Below are 17,782 nucleotides of genomic sequence, written 5' to 3'. Positions count from 1 at the left end.
TGCGGCCGGCCACTCCGCTAGCTACGCGGCACTAAGGCATGTCCGTCTGTGGACGCATCTGATTGATCCACTGCCTCTTCTTCCAGAAGACACGGACTCAGCCGTACATATGAGCCTGAGACACGCCGGTTCTGACACCGCCGATGGACCATTAAGGCCATTGGTCCGGGACACGCAGTAGATCTACAGTTCAGTTCCCTCAATGGCGTATATAGCCCTGTCCGGGTCGTAGCGCATTGGCGAGCCTTTTTTAGTTTGCATTTTTGTTTCTGTTTTCAATGCCCTTTGATCTTGGCTCAAAACCCCCCCTCAATCGCATCATCCCAGCGTTTCATAAGAGCAGGCTCTCCTATGCAATCCGTGGCGGTCCTGTTTCGCTGGACACGAGTACCCTTCAGACAGACCGAAATATCGACAGTGTCATGGGAAGAGCACTGACGGGGACCGTTATTATCACGGGTGGCAATGGGCAGTTAGGATCAGAGATCGCTGTGGCCATTGCCAAAACACAACCTTTTGTTCACCTCCTATTGACAGCACGACATGCCAAAGCCGATGATGTCCATGCTCTCACCACACGAATCCGCCTCATCGGGCCACGATCCATCGAGGTGCTTCCTCTTGACCTAACCGATCTCCGGGAAGTCACCAGATTTGCCGAGCAAACGGTCGATCGGGTACGCAGGAGGGAGCTTCCTCCTATCGTCGATCTAATCCACTCCGCCGCCGTTGCATCCTACGTTGTTGATGAGCTTACCTTGGACGGGTTTGATCCGGTGTACCAGATCAACTGCGTCGCCCCATTTCTTCTGACCGTCGGTCTCCTTGAAGCCTTCCGGGCCGGCGATGGAACGCTGGACGGTGGAGCCAAAGTGATGTATGTCGGATGCTCCTCGGCGTCTTATGGCAGACTCGACTACTTCGACCACAACCAAGGCCGAGACAGTCGTCCTCCGGGGACCCCTCTTAGCGCCAAGGAAGGAAATATTCGATTCGGCAGCAGCAAGTTGATCGCAAGTGTTGCCTTGTATGCGTTACGTCGAAGCCTGGCCTGTGTAAGTCTGACCGATCGCAACGGCGCAGGATCGTACAAGACCGCTGACGTTGTACTTTGAATCTCTCTAGACAGGAAATATCCCACTGGACATCTTCACCCTCGACCCGGGGGGTATTGCAGGGGAGAGTCATCTTCGAACGGGGGCGCCCCTGTCGGTCAGAGTTGCACATCAAACACGAACCGGACTCCGGCCCTTCTTGCGCATGGTATCCCGTAGTTCGATCAACAAGGCCAGTGTTCCAGCCAAGGTGATCGCCAGGGTCGCATTCCAACGGGAGGCGGTGGAGAATAGTGAGAGGGAACGGTACTATATCCTGGACAGCGAGTACGAGGCCGCATCCGTCGTATCAACCTTGCGCAATGGGCCACAGATGGCGGGACGATTAGTGCAAGTGATGCGAGAGGCCGAGGGAGGGAAGGACAGGGGATCGCCCTCGTCGATCAACACACTTCCAAATGAGTTGGAAGAGGCGCGCTAGAGAGAAGATCAGCAACGCCTCCAACTGTAGATAATAGTTAGTACAAAGGTAGTTTTCACCAAAAGCAAGTCCGAGCCCAGCTTAGGGTAATTTAATTCCATGCAATCTAATCAGTTGGATCACCAAAAGGCTCTTTGGTAGGTCCACTGGTATAATGTACAAGTAATCTACAGATCGGTGGCTGCAACCGGCCGCCCGGATTCGGTGACGCACGCCCTTTCTGTCTTTCTCGTCCACTTCACCACTTAACTTACTCTTACTCTTTTGACACCCTGGTCCTCTCAGCTGGATTTGAATGGCATTGTCCTTTTTGTTTGATCTGGTGGTTCACTTCAAACAACCTTCTGCTTTTTCCATTCCCTTATTCTCCTCGACATTTCGAGATAGACTGGGGGCTGCCACCCTGGCCCCGTCTGCCCCGTCTGCCCCGTCTACTTCCCGCCCCCAGCGCCAACACCCACGCCAATGCAGTGAGAATCCCTGTGAACCATGAATAGGCCTCACGCCTTTTCCAAAGGCCATTCCGCCTACCCTCGTGGATCCGCCTTTTCTGTATCCCCCAACCAGTATGTCGAATTCGAGGTCGAGATCGTGATCGTGATCGCGATGCGATGGTGACCAGTGGTCTCTTGTTGACACGCACGATCCACAACCCCCAATTTCCCACCTAAGCCGGTTGCATATGACAATGATACATCTTCATGCTGACGACCAATTCCATCATATAGCTTCCAGCCACGCTCACAACCCGCCCTCCGACGCAGAAGGCAGCTCCTCCAACGACTATGCCTTCTCGCGGCGGTTTCCTTCCTTGTGACAATCTTCATTTTTCCCTCATGGCGCGCCATCATCCTCCCTACCTTATCATTAGGCCTCCTCCACCCCTCCGAAGACCTACAGCTCCAAACCGTTCGATATTATGACCTCTCCGAAGTGCAGGGCACCGAAAAGGGCTGGGAACGAGGGGAGCGTGTCCTCATGTTGACCCCTCTGCGGGATGCTTCCTCGCATCTCCCAATGTTCTTCTCGCACCTCCGCAACCTCACCTACCCTCACAATCTAATCGATCTCGCTTTCCTCGTCTCCGATTCGCGCGATGATACCCTCCAGATGCTTTCGAGTATGCTCACGGAGATTCAGAACGACCCGGACCCCAAAATGAGCTATGGAGAGATCTCGGTCATTCAGAAGGACTTTGGGCAGAAGGTGCAACAGGATGTCGAGAGTCGCCATGGCTTCGAGGCCCAGGCTAGTCGGCGAAAATTGATGGCCCAGGCTAGGAATTGGCTGCTCAGTGCGACGCTCCGTCCTACTCACAGCTGGGTCTACTGGCGAGATGCAGATGTGGAGACAGCGCCCTTCACCATCATCGAAGATCTCATGCGCCATAATAAGGATGTTACGGTTCCGAGTAAGTTTTGGTCTCCTGGGGTCATTCGCGTGTTTACTAGCCACTGACAACTGACCACTTGTTTCTAGATGTTTGGCGACCACTTCCTGACTGGCTGGGAGGGGAGCAACCATACGATCTGAACTCATGGCAAGAATCAGAGACTGCTCTGGCATTGGCAGACACGCTCGACGAAGACGCAGTGATCGTGGAGGGATACGCCGAGTATGCGACATGGAGACCCCACCTTGCCTACCTGCGCGACCCATATGGCGACCCGGACATGGAAATGGAGCTGGATGGCATTGGAGGTGTCAGTATCCTAGCAAAGGCCCGCGTTTTTCGTGCAGGCGTTCACTTCCCTGCATTTAGCTTCGAGAAGCACGCCGAGACGGAGGGCTTTGGCAAGGTAAGATAACCTCACAACCTGACATTTGATTTATTTACTGACCGACGCATTTTAGATGGCCAAACGGATGAAATTCTCCGTCATCGGGCTGCCTCATTACACAATTTGGCACTTATACGAACCTAGCGTGGACGATCTCCGCCACATGGAGGAAATGGAACAAGAGCGACTCGAGCAGGAGCAGAAAGAACGAGAGCGTGAACTTGCCGAGAAGAAACAGGGAACCAAGTCAAAATCCCAGAATAGTGCTGGAAAGCCTGATGCCGGCAAGGGCTCCAGCGAGGGTTCTGCTGCTCCGCCAGCCAAGGATGCTGATAAGGAGGGCTCCAAGCAAGCCAAGTTGTGATCAAGCTGATCTAAACGAACTTATCTATCTCATTTCGACTGTACACCTTGAAGGTGCCTCTTCACCAGCTGGCTGGATTCAACTGCGCGGCCTTGTTTCGATCCACACGCTGGTCTTTTCCTTGTCCAAGTGGACCGAAATTTGCTGCAAATGAATTATTTTCCGAGCACAGAAGCGATATCTCATTTCTTTGCCTTTGACTTTCTTCTTTGATGTATATTTTCGTCGTCATTGGGTGGTCTCTCTGTCATCATTTATTAGATAGCATACTAGACGGCGCGACGGGAGCACAAGCAACATGGTGCTGAAATTGAATTTCAAGCCTTTTCTCTTTTGAAATTCGGATCGTCCCAGAAGCATCATACTTCGATTTCCTCAATTCTATAGTCTACAAAACAATAAATAATTTCTCGTCATCGCTGAACCATCCCATTGACGTTACCCATTAAACGGTGGTCTGTGCTGGGCGCGTCCACCGCGTCCCGCCATTTTCGCCGCGTCTCCTCTTCCACTCCTCTACGCACATCATCTGTTCAATCACAGCAAGATCGCTTGCAAAGATGTCGACCCAGACTTCGCGAAGCGTCCTATTCACGCACACTCAACCCCAGCAGAGTTTCCGATTGCTAGAGCTCCCACCCGACCTGGAGGAACTATTGACATCAAAAGATGCACCTGTGTACGCCACCTTTCCGCTCAAAAATGGCCCAATCTTTTTTCGAAAAAAAAAAGGAATTGACTGATGGAACGTTGTTAAATCTAGAATCAAGCTCAAATCCCCCTCCTCTGCCCTCGCGCAAGCAGTAAAAGACCCTGCCGCACAGGAATACGTCAACCTCTGCACCCCGACCAAAACCTACCGAATCCGCCAAGTTATGTCGTCGAACTCAATCCATATTCTCCAACCAAGTCTTGGACAAATTTCCCGGGATGATATCAAGGTCGTCGAGGAAGAAGCTGGAGAGACTGGCGCCCTGAATTTACCCGACGACTCAGTAACTACCATCGCGAATTGCGGATCAATACTGGAACTACACATCCCCGATGGAGGCTTCTCTGCCGTTCCCTTCCTTGAAAAGAGTCTTCGACTATATGACCCCCGAAGCGGTGACGATGACGGCGATATGGCAATGGACGATTCGAACCCAGATGAAGGGCCAAGTGCGACCCAGACGCAAGAGGCGAGGGAAAAGGTTTGTGAAGACGTTCCTGTCTCCACAGCACATTGTGAAACGGGTTGGTTAGAGCTTTGTGCGTTTGTATATGGGGACCAGGAGGTCTCGTGTTGGAGACCTTCGGCACGGATGCGGTTGAGTGTGTGGAAACGCCTTATGGAAGGTGCGCTATTGCAGGGTATTGATCTGCAGAAGCAATTCCTTGTTGGCGATCTGTGGAAGTCTGTTCTTGATGACGATGTTTCCGCGCCGCCTTTCCCGCGAGCTTTGCTGGAGGCTCTGGCGCGCAGGCTTTGTGCTGAAGATCAGCGACCAGCTTTGTCAGAGGATATCAAATGTGAGTTGGAGTTTGCTCTGGAATTGATTTCATTGGGGATTGTGAACTAAGCTAACTTCTTTCTTCCCTAATTCAGGGGCATGCTTTGACAAAGAAGAGTGTACTCGGTGGGTTGGGGAAATCTGTCTCGCTGCCACTGCTCCTACTGCCTCTTCTGCTGTTGGGCGGAGCGAATTTCTACAAGTATGGAAGGATTGCCTACCAGAATCATGGAGGGCCGATGCAATCCTCTCGAAACTGCCAGAGGGCTCATACCAGAGCCCCAATCCTACGACGATGTTTTTCGTTGACGCATCTCAGCGGAAGCAGATTAGCAAGGCCCCAGCTGCTGGAGCTGCAGCTGCAAAAACCAAAGCCAAAACAACCAGGAACTGGCATGAGTTATTAAAAAATTCAAAGCGCTGACTGCACACTGTCGAAGCAGCGTAGATGCCGAGCAGCCTCCGGTCTATGATATGATGCTGGTCGTGTCTAAAAACATCATGGTCATGTTTGCCGCCCAATTCAACCCAGGTGCGGCCGGCACCTGGGGAATATGTTGAATCAAAACAAAAAAGGAAAAGAAAGAAAGCAGAACAAAGAAAATATCCCGAAATTATTGAAGGCGGTCGATCAGCACCAAGTGAACTTCTCGTTCAACAACCACTGCACGTCCTTACCTAATCCTTGCTCGGCACCCGTCCATCGCAGACTGGAAATGCTGCTCTCCTCGCGGTGTACCACTTCAGCCTTGGGGTCGAGAAGGGCCACTGCTTTCTCCAGTAGGGGCGATGGGTTCCAAAATTCGACCTTGCTCAGGTTCCACTCATGGGCTTCCAGTTGAGCCCGTCGCAGGATAGTGGCCATTGCTTCGATCAATGTCTGCTCATCTTCCGGTGATGTAGGGTCATCATAAACCCAACGCAAGATGTACAGGACATTGTCCTCGGGGGCGTCACCAAAGTTGCGGTTCCATACGCAATACACGCGAGCTTGGTCATCACCGGCACCCTTGATCACTGGAGGAGAGCGATCCGAAAACAACTTCTCTGCGAAGAACTCCTCGCGAGCCCAGTGCCACACGAAGTGATCAAAATCTGGGATTATGGCAACCGTCGCTCCAGGTGATTGGGAGGCAACCTGCATGCGTTCCTGCAACTTTGCGAGGGTGGCATCATCACAGACGCAGTCCTGAACATCCTTCGCGAGCATGGATCTGATCTTGCTGTTTTCCAGACTACCATTAAGCACTTCCCTCGCAACCGGCGGCAGGACCATATGCGAAGACAAGAAGGGCCGCCATCCAAACTGGGCGTAGAACTTCTTCCCGATATCTGAGAAAAGAATAGTGAACAGAGACCGTCCGCGAGACTCCTTTTCCATCTGCCAAGTTTCCAATTTCTGGCTCAATTCCTCCATCATTCGCTTCGCGTAGCCTTTGCCCCGGAAATCGGGCCGACAGTAGACGCTCCCGATCCCGTGAGTCTTGACATTTTCGACTGTGCCGTCGTGGGCTAGTAGCGCCTTTTTCCGGTAGGTTTCGCAGGAACTGAGAATTGTTCGCTCGCCCTCGGGCTCGTTGCGGTCGACAAGAATCCAACTGGTGAGGTTATCCCGAGTCAACCGTTGATTGTAGAGGTGTTCTTCACGTGCAATGTAGGCGTCCATGTCCAAGGGTCCCTTCCAGGCCACGCTATTGAGCTTGATGGATTTGATCCGCTCCTCCGGCGTGGCGGGGACTAGAATCAGATCGGGTGAGTCTCCCATTGGGAGGGATTGAACGTCTGCAGCAATCATGGTGATGGAAACGAAGCTACGCCAGCGTCGTGATAACCTGAAGTTTCGACAGAAGAGGTTTTCCCCGCAAATTGCTGTGGAGAATGGTAACCTTGGAATAAAGTGACACGCGTGGGACAGCGTATCGAGACTTCTTTTCTACCTCGTCGCTGGATCAGATTTGAAGTGTTCTATTGAAAGGATGGATTGCCTAGGTGTGCCCAGGTTAAGTCACACAAAGAACGGGATCTAAGATTGAAAGAGAAAGAAGAAAGAATCCGGGGTTCGAGCGAGTTAAAGAAGTGGATTCCGCTTATCGGCGTGGCTGGCCAGATATATAACTTCAACTTCTCGGAGTCGCGGGACAGCGTCACACCAGGAGGGATAGTGCTCGCCTTATCCCCTCATTTCCCCCGCTCCAATGGCTCCATGCACATCATGATCCGGGCCGGAGTGACCTGCTCTACACGGTGACAAGCGGACTGTAAAGTGTTTCTCTTTGTCAAACGAACCGAGGGCAAGCGATGACAAGCGGCTCTCTCGACTCGACTGGCAGTTAGAGGTTGTCCCCCGGTTGCACCTGCCGTTGACGTAAGGTGCGGGTCACCTGGTAAGGGCACGGTGGGTCACGGGGCTGTCCAGTCATATCTGCCATAGTTACTGTAGTTACATAGTTCCCTTATCCTAGGTTCATACTGAACTTACTCTAGCTCTTTCCCGAGGGACCAGGGTCATCTGTTCGATGACCGAATACTTCAACTTGTGGCTGTGGTACATCCCTATCCCTGCCAACGAACTATACTGCACACCGCCCATTCTTCGAGTTCATTACTATGGAAGGGCTGGCTGTTCGTAGTGGGAACTTAAATGATGGTCATCTGAAGTACGAGAGAAATGTACATATAGTAATTACTACCTGTAGTGATCGTGATAGTGTAAATTTGGTGGCTGGCTATCTATAGTTGGAAGCTGCAGGAGGGCGCGGCACGTGATGCAAACAAATTGTACTCGAAGCGGTGCAATATATCTGCCATGATGTCCGGACCCTTGGAATGTCCTATTTCCTAGTTTATCCTTTGCTCTATTTCTATTGGAAAACTGAAAAGGTCTCTGACATCTACGGAGACTCGGTCTATAACCACTGTATGCCCAGGTGTTGACACAGTACATTCGTAGTAGACTACGTAGGAAAGTCCCATATTCAATATCAGTAACCCTGCAGAATAGAAAAAGCAAGACCCAATTTATTTATTCATAAAGTTGAAGCTGTTCTTTTAATTGCATTGGCTACAATGGCCATATTAGTACACTTCTTGCTTGGACCACATAGGGCGTCTCGCGGTATGGAGATAAGCTCCCGAAGCACTTGATTGGCCTCGCAGGTAAGCATCCATGTTTCTCTAAATTGATTCCTCCTTAGTCAGATTCAAAGAAAAATAATATTAAATATAAGTGACTGAATGGTTCGTTGCAAGGACCCTCCTGTGCCACACAAAATCTTTCCAATATAACATTGCACTTAGCAACAACAACAGCTGCTATCATCATCCTTGTCAATCGATCCGCAGCACCCCCCACAGCAGTCACCACATTCACAGCAACTGCCACAGCAATCACTATTACTTCCATCGCCCCCACTACTTTGGACTGGCCCAGGCGTGTTCATCGTATCCTGTTGATTGTAATATCCACCTTGATTATCATCCTGCTGTGGCAAGTATTGGTCGTTGTCATTACGGTAATAGTCGTTATCGTTTCGATCGTAGTCGTAAGGATTATCATTTCGGTCGTCGTTGTGATCCGAGTCACTGATATCTTGATCCGGGGGTCTCTGGTCTTCGTTTCTGATAATCTCCTCATGAACATATGTCTCTTCGCGATATCCCTCATAGATCATGGCACCACCAACACCCGCTGCTGCGCCCACTGCTGCACCAGCCAGAACTTTCTTACCAGCACCACCATGACCTCCACCACCGTGGCCTCCACCCTTCTGCTGCTGGTGTTTCATAGCTTGCAGCTCATGGTTCATGTGCTGATTCTGTTTTTGCATAGCTGCATTTTGCTGGGCCATTTGTTTCTGGGCTGCTGCGTTCTGCTGCGCGAAATGTCTTTGCTGCTCGGCATTACGGCGCTGTTGTTCCGCCGATTGGTGTTGCAATGCAGCCGAGTGTTGGTTTATTTGGGCGTTGTGATGAGCGATTTGACCGTGTTGTACATTCTGCTGGTGCTGAAGCTGAGCCAACCGTGGGTTGGAGCCACTGTTCTGTTGCTGGTGTTGTGGTCGATATTGCATTTGTGGTGCTGAGCGTGGTTGGCCCGGGTTTAGATGAGCAGGGGCAGGATGTTGCGGGTCTCTGGCCTTGTTGACTACTGGCTTACGATTGACTTGCAGCATGGTGGAAGTAAACCGTATGGACTTGAAATGAGATAAACTCAATTTGAGAAGAGTGGCTTAATGATTGGTTGAATCTTATGATGGATTGGAACAGAGTTAGAACTGGGACTTGGGTGGGAATACGATGGCATTTATATCTCCCGGAATAATACACGAAAGTCACACACTGGCATGAATCGCGCCCCCGCCATATGCGATGTGGCGATGCCCCCGTCTCGGTCGGTAATCGAGTCAGTGCCTCGGCGCTTTCTCCCAAATTAGAAAGCCAGAGCCTCAAAACACTTGGTCAATGCACTTCCATGCTGCGGTACTGCGACCACCCTAATCCTGAATTGAAATACGATAGCAAATCAAGCAACATTATAGGCTGCGATTATGCACAAGCCATCTATCTGAGGTCAATATGGGTCAGAATCAGGAACAGCGTACCGAAACAGGCTGATTCCTGCAAGCCTTTTTATATTGGCACATGAACAGGGGGCTCGGGAAAGGGCTATGGCCAACTCGTGAATAATTTAAGCCAAATATAGAGTTTTATTGCCCAATGTTCGGCTTATGCTATTCAGCTGAAGTAGAATTCCGGCATTTACCCCGGTTTTGGCCCTCCAAATACGAGCGCCACAGCCTCGTTTCTAAAAATCCAGAATACTATAGAGTCGCAAACTACAGAGAAACCAAACTTCTAGTAGGCCGATAGGCAGGTCGGTAGAAAATAAAGAAACATATTGATAAGCAAGTACAACTCGCAAATTTGTGATTGTTTTATCTATCTCACTATTTGCAACCACTATTTATCCAATTCGCGATGCGTTTGGTACGCCACTATCGTCGACCATCCTGACGGAGAACATGCTGCATGTCAGCAACGGCCCCATGCAGCTGACCACAGCAAGAGACCCCGAAAACCCCGACATGCAGCCACTTTGGTCTAGAACGGACGATTATTCATTAAGAGTTGCTTGTATGGTAGATCACCACTGTTTCCATTACTTTGGTAGCCGACTATCTTCCCGGTATATTCACAAATGAAGGCGTCCGTGGACAAGGAATGCCGCAATAACGAGTCGCAAAAAATCTTATTCGAACAATTGTTTTCAAATATTTAGCCCTGATGCTTCAGATAATTTCAGAAGATAGAGCATGTTATTTCTGAGGTCGTAAGGTGGCGCGCAGTTTTGATTAAGATTTAGTATGATCCCAGCCGCCACTTTGGCATTGGCAAGTATTTCCGAATAGTGAAAACGACAAGGTTTATTATTATCCCAGGCCTTCCCATGTGGCTATTAATGTAAATATTCCTTGATTCTCGATTCTCTGCCCTATTAAAATGAGCTACAATTATCTCCAGCCTCGATGGAGGGAGCGTATTGTCTCTGGATTGTCTTCTAATCCAGCTTTTGCGATGCAAATAAATGTCTTAATCTGAACTCGCTTCTACAATATTAGGTATATTGCTTTCCCTTACGAGACTAATATCATGATTCTAAATTCTAAGACTTACAAGCATAGTATTATCAAAAATAATCAACTACATCCGTTCTTGCGACCGGAAACTGAAAAAAGATGTTTTCATAGCAATGCAGGCAGGGCTCCAGCAGACAATGCTGTGTAGCAACGCCATGCCAACGGTCCTTACGTGTAATTTCTATCACATTCCAACGCAGATATGAGAGCTTTGCAGCTATTTCTTTAGCACATAAGAAAAGACTTTCTCAGAAAGGGCCCGTTCGTTAAAATAAGCTTCCAATACAAACGTGGCTTAATTTGGCGACCGAGCATGGTACTACAAGCGGGGGTCTCCGTTCAAATTGTCGAAGCCCTAGTCCCCGCTATAAAACCATCGAAATAAATTGTCAACGACTGGCCACATCGGGAAGGTCTTGACGTTTTTTTTTTTTTTTCACCTTGTGATATTTGAGAAACATGTGCCTTTCAACTGGAATACAAGATACTGGGTGCTATATCGGTTACGTAAGAATCAGTGCTAATATTTGGAGCTCTCATCTGCAAAACAATCGGAACTTGAATATTAGATTGAATTTTGGAGGATGATAACTAACAAAGCAGCTCTTTATGACAGAAACTTTGTCTGGACGAAACGTTCGAGAACTAAAAAAGAATCAGCTTGATACTAAGAGAAAGCAATCCTAATCGATGAATCAATGGGGCTAGTCTTGAAGCAAATACCCCTAGCACCTTGACTGCATGAATTGACCTGATAATGTCTTCGCCAAGGAATGAAGTCTGTCGTATCTTGTGCATTTTATGGGCTTTCTCGAGCGAGCCAATAATGAAAGAGAATATTGGTGATTCGACCCACCTCCGCAAATTAATACCATCCATGGTCAGCATGAACCATTCTACTTCGAGGAACTAGAAGACTAGGAGAAAAAAAATATGTTCTTGGGGTTTTGAAACATGTACTAATTCATCTATGGATGTTTTGTCAAGGCGGGTCAGGCAACGAGAATCCTGTTCGAACCACAACGGCTTTATGCATACTACTTGATTGTGTCTGCTGTGATATACTGAGTGTCATTTTAACTAGTAGTATATATTGGAACTCGAACTAACCTGCATACATAACTGTACTATCCCGTTCGAAACGGTCTCCATTACGTACTAGTATACTGCCACCACAGGACTATATGATACTTACACGCCAAAGACCAAAGACCTATTCCCCATCAGCCGAGTACCAAGACAAGATTTGAGGCAGAGAAACAAAACCAAAAGAAAATGCATGTCACAATCGCATAGAGAACTTGAAAGGTCAAAAGGAGGAAAGCCTGGGATGCAAGAACATTACGACGTAAGTACCCAGCACAAAACATGAAAGTCGTGAAAAACTGGCAAATTTGGAATCCAAAAGGCCATGACAAATGAGACAAGATGTGAGAACAATGACAAAATAACACAGCCTTGGAAGGCGTGAGCAATTCCAGACACGAGACGACATTGGGAGCTAGGTTGCTAGATAGTTGAATTGGCTAGAAAAAAAATGAGAATCATGTAGTTGAGAAAGATTCGACAAAGGAGACGAATGGAATACAACAGAAATGAGATGGTATGAAATAATAAGAAAGGCCGAACCGCAAATAAAAAAGATCAGCATGGAGAGTTAATACTCGAGAATTCAGCACACGATGCAAGAGGGAGAACGAGCTGAGTCGAAGAATGGAAAGACCAGAAATCAAAGAGGGAGGAGAGGAAGTTGAGAAGGAATGTCGTGACGAAAGAAGGGTAAAAGAAAAGCAAAGTGCTGGGGGAGAAGAGGTTAAAGGATGAGCAAAAAAGGAAAGATATGAACCTGATCTATGTAAGTGTGAAAAAAAATGCCATGCGAGTCCAAAAAATCGTCCGCTCCCCATTTTATATATTCGCGCCACTTTCTTGCGGACGGCAATCCCTAGTCTCCTCGTCCATCATGTATGTTCGATCATTGGTCACGCTAAATCAAGAATGAGAATGAGATGGGAGTGGAGTGGACAAATAACCAAACGAACAACAGTTTCCGCAGATTTGACACAAATATATCCCTAATAAGGAATTATCGTTCAGGGTGGCTGCTCTGAATCCACCGGTTCGTTAAATTTCTGCCGCGCTTCTTCCACCCATAACTCCAACCGCAATTCCCCGGCCTCCACACGTCGTACCGGTACTGTTTTGGCACGCCCATTTGACACTGGTGGGGGTGGCCGCTGTGGCTCACCGTTCCGTACTTTGGAGACGGAGAAAGGGGCGGTACAGGATCGGAGGTGCACCTTGCCAGGTTCGGCCACAATCCACGTTTGTTCTTCGTTGGTTGTTCCAGCGGGTGGTAATGCATCCTCCCGCACTTCAATGCAGACAGTAAAGCTGAATTCGTCATCCCGCGGCAGGGGAGTTAGGCGCGCACATGCGGACGCCAGTCGAGCCAAACAAGCTCTGAACTGTGATTCGAGGTCAACCGAGGTTGGCGCGGGGCCCCGGTCGGAGACGGGAGCACCTGGATTAGATGAATCTCCATTTCTGTCCGCAAATGTTGTGTTTACTTCTCCAGCTGGAGCCCGTGGGAAGCCCGACAGGTCGAAAGCATATCGTTCGAGGGGTTGATTTGTGCGGAGAGATGAAATGATGATACTGACTGCGGTGATTGTACCTTTTAAGATCTCTGTTCCGACCGCGATTGATGCATCATTAATATAGTCACACACTTTAGGGTGACGAGATTGTCGGACAGGATAGTTGTATGCCCGGACGGGAAGGAATGTCGCGCGCGGGTAGACGGAGCGCAGGAAAAGTATTTGATGGACAGACACGGTAAGGAAGTTGGTGAATGACGCCGCTAGCGCCGACTGGTTTGTGGGCAGCGATCTGGTAGCAGGGACCGGAGCGGCGAAGGTGGTCATGGTGGTGGTACTACTGATCTCACTGGCCATCGGCATTGCCGTCGAACGATCCGGAGTCGGGTCCACGGTAAGGGTGATCTTGATGGAGTCTCGAGGAATCTGAATGATGTTCCACCCTGAAGCTAATCATCGCTCTGCCTTTCTAAAATCATCGGTCAACGCGGGCGTCTTTTTTTGTTAAGTGGTGAGCGTAGTGGTGATGTTGTGGTTTTTCCCAGATGGGAGAGCCGGGGTCCGATTATCAAGGATTTTTTTCCCGCCGGTCCTCGGTCAACGACACATTGGATCGGGGAGAATGTGCGAACGAATGAGACGATCGGAAAGGGCAAGCAAGAATTATGAGAGGCGTAGTGAGGCCGAAACAGCCGATTGTTGGTGATCAAAAGGGAAGTGAGGAGGGGGGGGTTGGGTAGATTGGTGATTGGTGGTGGATTGGTGGGAGGGGAGGGAGGGGGTTTGTGAGGAAATCCGAGGCACGTACGCTTGGGTGGACAAAACGACAAGATGCAAAGCCTCAGAGCATGAGGGAAGAAACCGATGTGAACCTAAGCGCCGATCCCAAAATCGAAAGAAAGAAAGGTAACTTTTTTGGAGAAGCGATGTGCCCAGGTGAAGAGGGGAGGGTGAGGAGGGGCTTAAAGCGAAAGTGGACGACGAGGGGCTCGAGGGGTGGGGAGCCGTCAAGTGAAACGGCTAAAAAAGGCTCAGGGGCCTGTCGAAGGTCGGCGATGGGTCGAGCCGGTAGTAAAACAGATAAAGTCGATGGTGATGATTGATGTGCCCCGTGTGGCTCGCTCGAGGGGAGAGTGAGTGGAAGAGAGTAGACGGTCAGGACTTGCTGGCCCGTCACGTGTTGCGTCATTCTACGAACACTTACAGATAGAGTACAGAGTACTATGTACTATGTACCCTGTGTACATTTACTTATCCAGCTTTTTTTTTTTTTTTTTTGCTTTTGCGTTTGCTTTTGCGTTTGCTTTTTATTTTAAATATTCTCACTAACTATACTCGTATGTGAATGATAATGTTAGGCATGGGATATTAGCATGGCTGTTCTGCTCTGTCTTGCATGGTTCCAATACAATTCCCCAAACACTTCACGTAGTACCTACTGTTTACCCTATTTGATCGCGGGAATCTATGGATATTTTTTGTGCAAATTTCACCTCTTTTTCTCTTTTTTTTTCTGTCTTCTATTCCCCACCCAACGGGTCAGTGAGTGGGTGTGATCATGGGATACTCAAGGAGGGGCGATCATCGCAGCCAAGCGAAAAAAAAAAAAACGAAAGAACAAAGTGTAACCGATTATCAGTACCAAAACATTCAGCACCCTAAAACCTTTACTCCATAAATGGGCCATGGAACCATCTGCTCAACCGTGGATGTGGTGCAAGAACCGACGGGGCATAGCCGAGTAAAAAAGAAATACCCCCATCTTCTTGTGTGTAAGCTTAACTCTTCACCCTACAACGCAAGGCTCCATCCAGGGCATCTCTCTTGTACCTGGATACGTTGGTAACCAGTCATCGGTGCAGGAGGGAGCCGAATTCCTCATCGGACCCAGCAGCCCAACCCCAAAGAATACCGAATAATTACACCGCCGCACCCTTCTGATTGCCAAAGGAGGGGGCCACGGTAGTACCGGGTATGGCGCCTTACCATATCATACAATACATTACTACATACAATGCACTCCATGTATGTACTTACTCCATAATAATTAAGCAGTCATTTCACTGTGTACCTGTACCTCCTCCATTTATGATTTATACGGACTAGCTCCCTCTGATCCGAGCTGTCGCTGCTTTTGCGAGGCCCTCACAACCACCTCGCGGAGCCTGTAGATTTCAGTCCAGGGTCAAATCCCATGGCCACCACGTGATATACAGATCCCATCTACTCAATTGGATTAGATTCCTTGTTCATCGTTAAGGTCAATAACAGGAGCATCCAGTTGATTAGGTATCCGATAGGTTTCAGCTCCACGGCTGCGGAACTAGGTACCAGTAAGGTGTTTGGCCAGAAATAGTGGAATTTGGATATGCTCCGTACCATCACGCTCCCTGGATCAGAGTTGTGTCCATTTACTTGAACCTATACAGATATCTAAAAAACAAAAACAAATAAGGTATGATCCGGCACCGGTTTTCTAAAGTGGACTCATAAACCCCAGCATAGGCTGATTTTTTGGGTTTATGGACTCCATTTTCAGTCAATGGTACTTACTCCGTACAGAGGTCAGGCCCGTGTGAGTGATCTACATCCCTATGCGATCTCGGGCTGGGAAAGATACAAAGTGCATTTGAAGAAAGGCATAGAGATGTCTCTATTTGGCCATTCATCACTTGTCAGCATTTTAGACTCAATTCTTGGCATCCATTGCCGTGGCGGCGGGCTTGCGGGCGTCGGGAGACGGTGCTGACAAGGACAAGCCTTCCCAGGGTCTTCGCGGGGGTCGAGGGGAAATCGTCAATTCCGAATAGAGTCAAAATCTCACGAATCCCCACATGATCACTTTACAACTGTCTCGGAACCATCGAAAGTTCCCCGGCTTAGTCAATTCAACACGTCACCTTCAGCAAGAAGAACCCACAGTGTCATCGCGACCGTATGAGGCCGGTAATAACCCTGAACATAGTATGTTGTACCACCTGATGAACATGCTGATCTACTAGTTATGTACTGACGAGTACTAGTTAGTATGCGAATGTTGTAAGTTAACATGTATACAATTCCTCCGTTATGGGCCGACGGGATCTGCTGTGATTCCGACGATAATCTCCACGAAGATCTGGATATCAATGTGTGATGCGCCTCGATGGTCTGACACCAGCGGTCTGCCTTATTGGGTGGATCGTGATCTTTCGGAAGAATTCTCAAGAGGCCCACAGGATTGGCTTCAGGCCAGTCGCTGAGGCTGTCCAGTGTCAACAGTGGGCTTGTTCTGACCTATGTCGTGTCCATTTTCAATTAAAAGGATTAAGCTGGCTAGTTTGAGGCGAAGCGACCGCCGGTCATCAGGGTTTGTAATTACTACACCGGGGGCCGTCATTAGAGGCGCTAGAGCAAAAGTGGCCCTCACTCCCTCCCCGCGATCAATGATCACCGGAAAATGCGGCTGACGATCTCACCACAGCGGTGACAGGCGAAAGAGTAGAAGCCGATGGAAGACTATTGATAATCCAGGCGTTAGGATTAACCCTACCCTATTGGCCTGCAGCTCGCACCTCTTGTCGGGGAGAGGCGCCTCCCCTAGGAGATCCCATGCCGCCACTGCCGTCACTTGGGATGATCATCGGTAAAGGGCCCTGTGGACTTGGTAATGAGTTTCCTTCGATTCCATTTTGGTGCCCAGGCCCCGCCGCTTTTGCACCCTAGGTATAACTGAGCATGCCTGTGAGACCAGTCCAATGCCAGCCTATCGCATTCAAGTTTACATGACGTTTCTATGGGCACGATGATCCCTAGCTGTTGTCGTACTTTAGGTTAGCGGATTATTATTTTTAAGAACCGTTTCAGCCAGGGCTTGAGGCTAGAGCAATGGAGAATGTTGAGAGGGGTTGATACCTACAGTAGTGTTGCAAAAATTTGATTCCCTTTGTTGAGTGCCCCGATCTCTGCCTTCCCAAGGGGAATAGAGTAGCTAATCTATTCCATCTTAGGTAGCAACTAGTCTGCCATTAGAAGGCGGTCGATAATGGTGGGCAATAGGAGGTTTCAAACTTTTGCAACGCCAGACAGGTGTAGGTTGGAAGTACTAGGTATAGTACAAAGACGACAGTATAGTACAGCGTCTTGTAGTGACTGGGGCATCTCCCTCAATGGGAGTCAAGGACTCCAAATTGAGGAGGATACCTGGTAAACTGCTTAAAATAAGGCATACATAGCGACTAAACCAAAGGTAACTCTAGCAGTTCTACTATGTAGTTCTACTATGTGGTCAAGGCTTACCGCCTCCACTGCCCCTCCGCGTCCCCTTATCGCGCCGCGCGCAAATGGGATAAACTTCTTGATCCCACCTCTCTGGCGACGCCTCACCCTCTAA

The 17,782-nt window shown here is 49.1% G+C and overlaps 5 protein-coding genes across 5 annotated transcripts; 2 read left to right on the top strand and 3 right to left on the bottom strand.

The window, feature by feature from the left end:
• Positions 1–278: 278 nt before the first annotated feature.
• N7509_006111 (uncharacterized protein) lies at positions 279–3,681 on the top strand (the record flags this gene model as incomplete). Its single annotated transcript, XM_056630748.1, has 6 exons — positions 279–1,055; positions 1,126–1,517; positions 2,034–2,102; positions 2,265–2,947; positions 3,016–3,335; positions 3,391–3,681. The coding sequence occupies 6 exons, from the start codon at positions 279–281 to the stop codon at positions 3,679–3,681; spliced, it is 2,532 nt and encodes an 843-aa protein (XP_056490050.1).
• A 560-nt stretch (positions 3,682–4,241) lies between these two features.
• On the top strand, positions 4,242–5,598 carry N7509_006110 (putative sister chromatid cohesion protein Dcc1; the record flags this gene model as incomplete). Its single annotated transcript, XM_056630747.1, has 3 exons — positions 4,242–4,360; positions 4,445–5,193; positions 5,270–5,598. 3 exons carry the CDS (start codon positions 4,242–4,244, stop codon positions 5,596–5,598), a joined length of 1,197 nt encoding a protein of 398 aa, XP_056490049.1.
• Positions 5,599–5,805: 207 nt separating this feature from the next.
• On the bottom strand, positions 5,806–6,969 carry N7509_006109 (uncharacterized protein; the record flags this gene model as incomplete). Its single annotated transcript, XM_056630746.1, has 1 exon — positions 5,806–6,969. The coding sequence occupies one exon, from the start codon at positions 6,967–6,969 to the stop codon at positions 5,806–5,808; it is 1,164 nt and encodes a 387-aa protein (XP_056490048.1).
• A 1,498-nt stretch (positions 6,970–8,467) lies between these two features.
• N7509_006108 (uncharacterized protein) lies at positions 8,468–9,346 on the bottom strand (the record flags this gene model as incomplete). The annotated part of the gene is made up of 1 exon (XM_056630745.1): positions 8,468–9,346. One exon carries the CDS (start codon positions 9,344–9,346, stop codon positions 8,468–8,470), a length of 879 nt encoding a protein of 292 aa, XP_056490047.1.
• A 3,557-nt stretch (positions 9,347–12,903) lies between these two features.
• N7509_006107 (putative mitotic spindle checkpoint protein (Mad2B)) lies at positions 12,904–13,737 on the bottom strand (the record flags this gene model as incomplete). The annotated part of the gene is made up of 1 exon (XM_056630744.1): positions 12,904–13,737. One exon carries the CDS (start codon positions 13,735–13,737, stop codon positions 12,904–12,906), a length of 834 nt encoding a protein of 277 aa, XP_056490046.1.
• Between the last annotated feature and the right edge of the window lie 4,045 nt (positions 13,738–17,782).

This window comes from Penicillium cosmopolitanum, assembly GCF_028827165.1.
Source record: "Penicillium cosmopolitanum strain IBT 29677 chromosome Unknown utg000006l:49.0-5199605.0:1.0-5204138.0, whole genome shotgun sequence".
NCBI lineage: Eukaryota > Fungi > Ascomycota > Eurotiomycetes > Eurotiales > Aspergillaceae > Penicillium > Penicillium cosmopolitanum.
The sequence above is the reverse complement of the archived record's forward strand: the minus strand, read 5'-3'. Positions and strand labels throughout refer to the sequence as shown.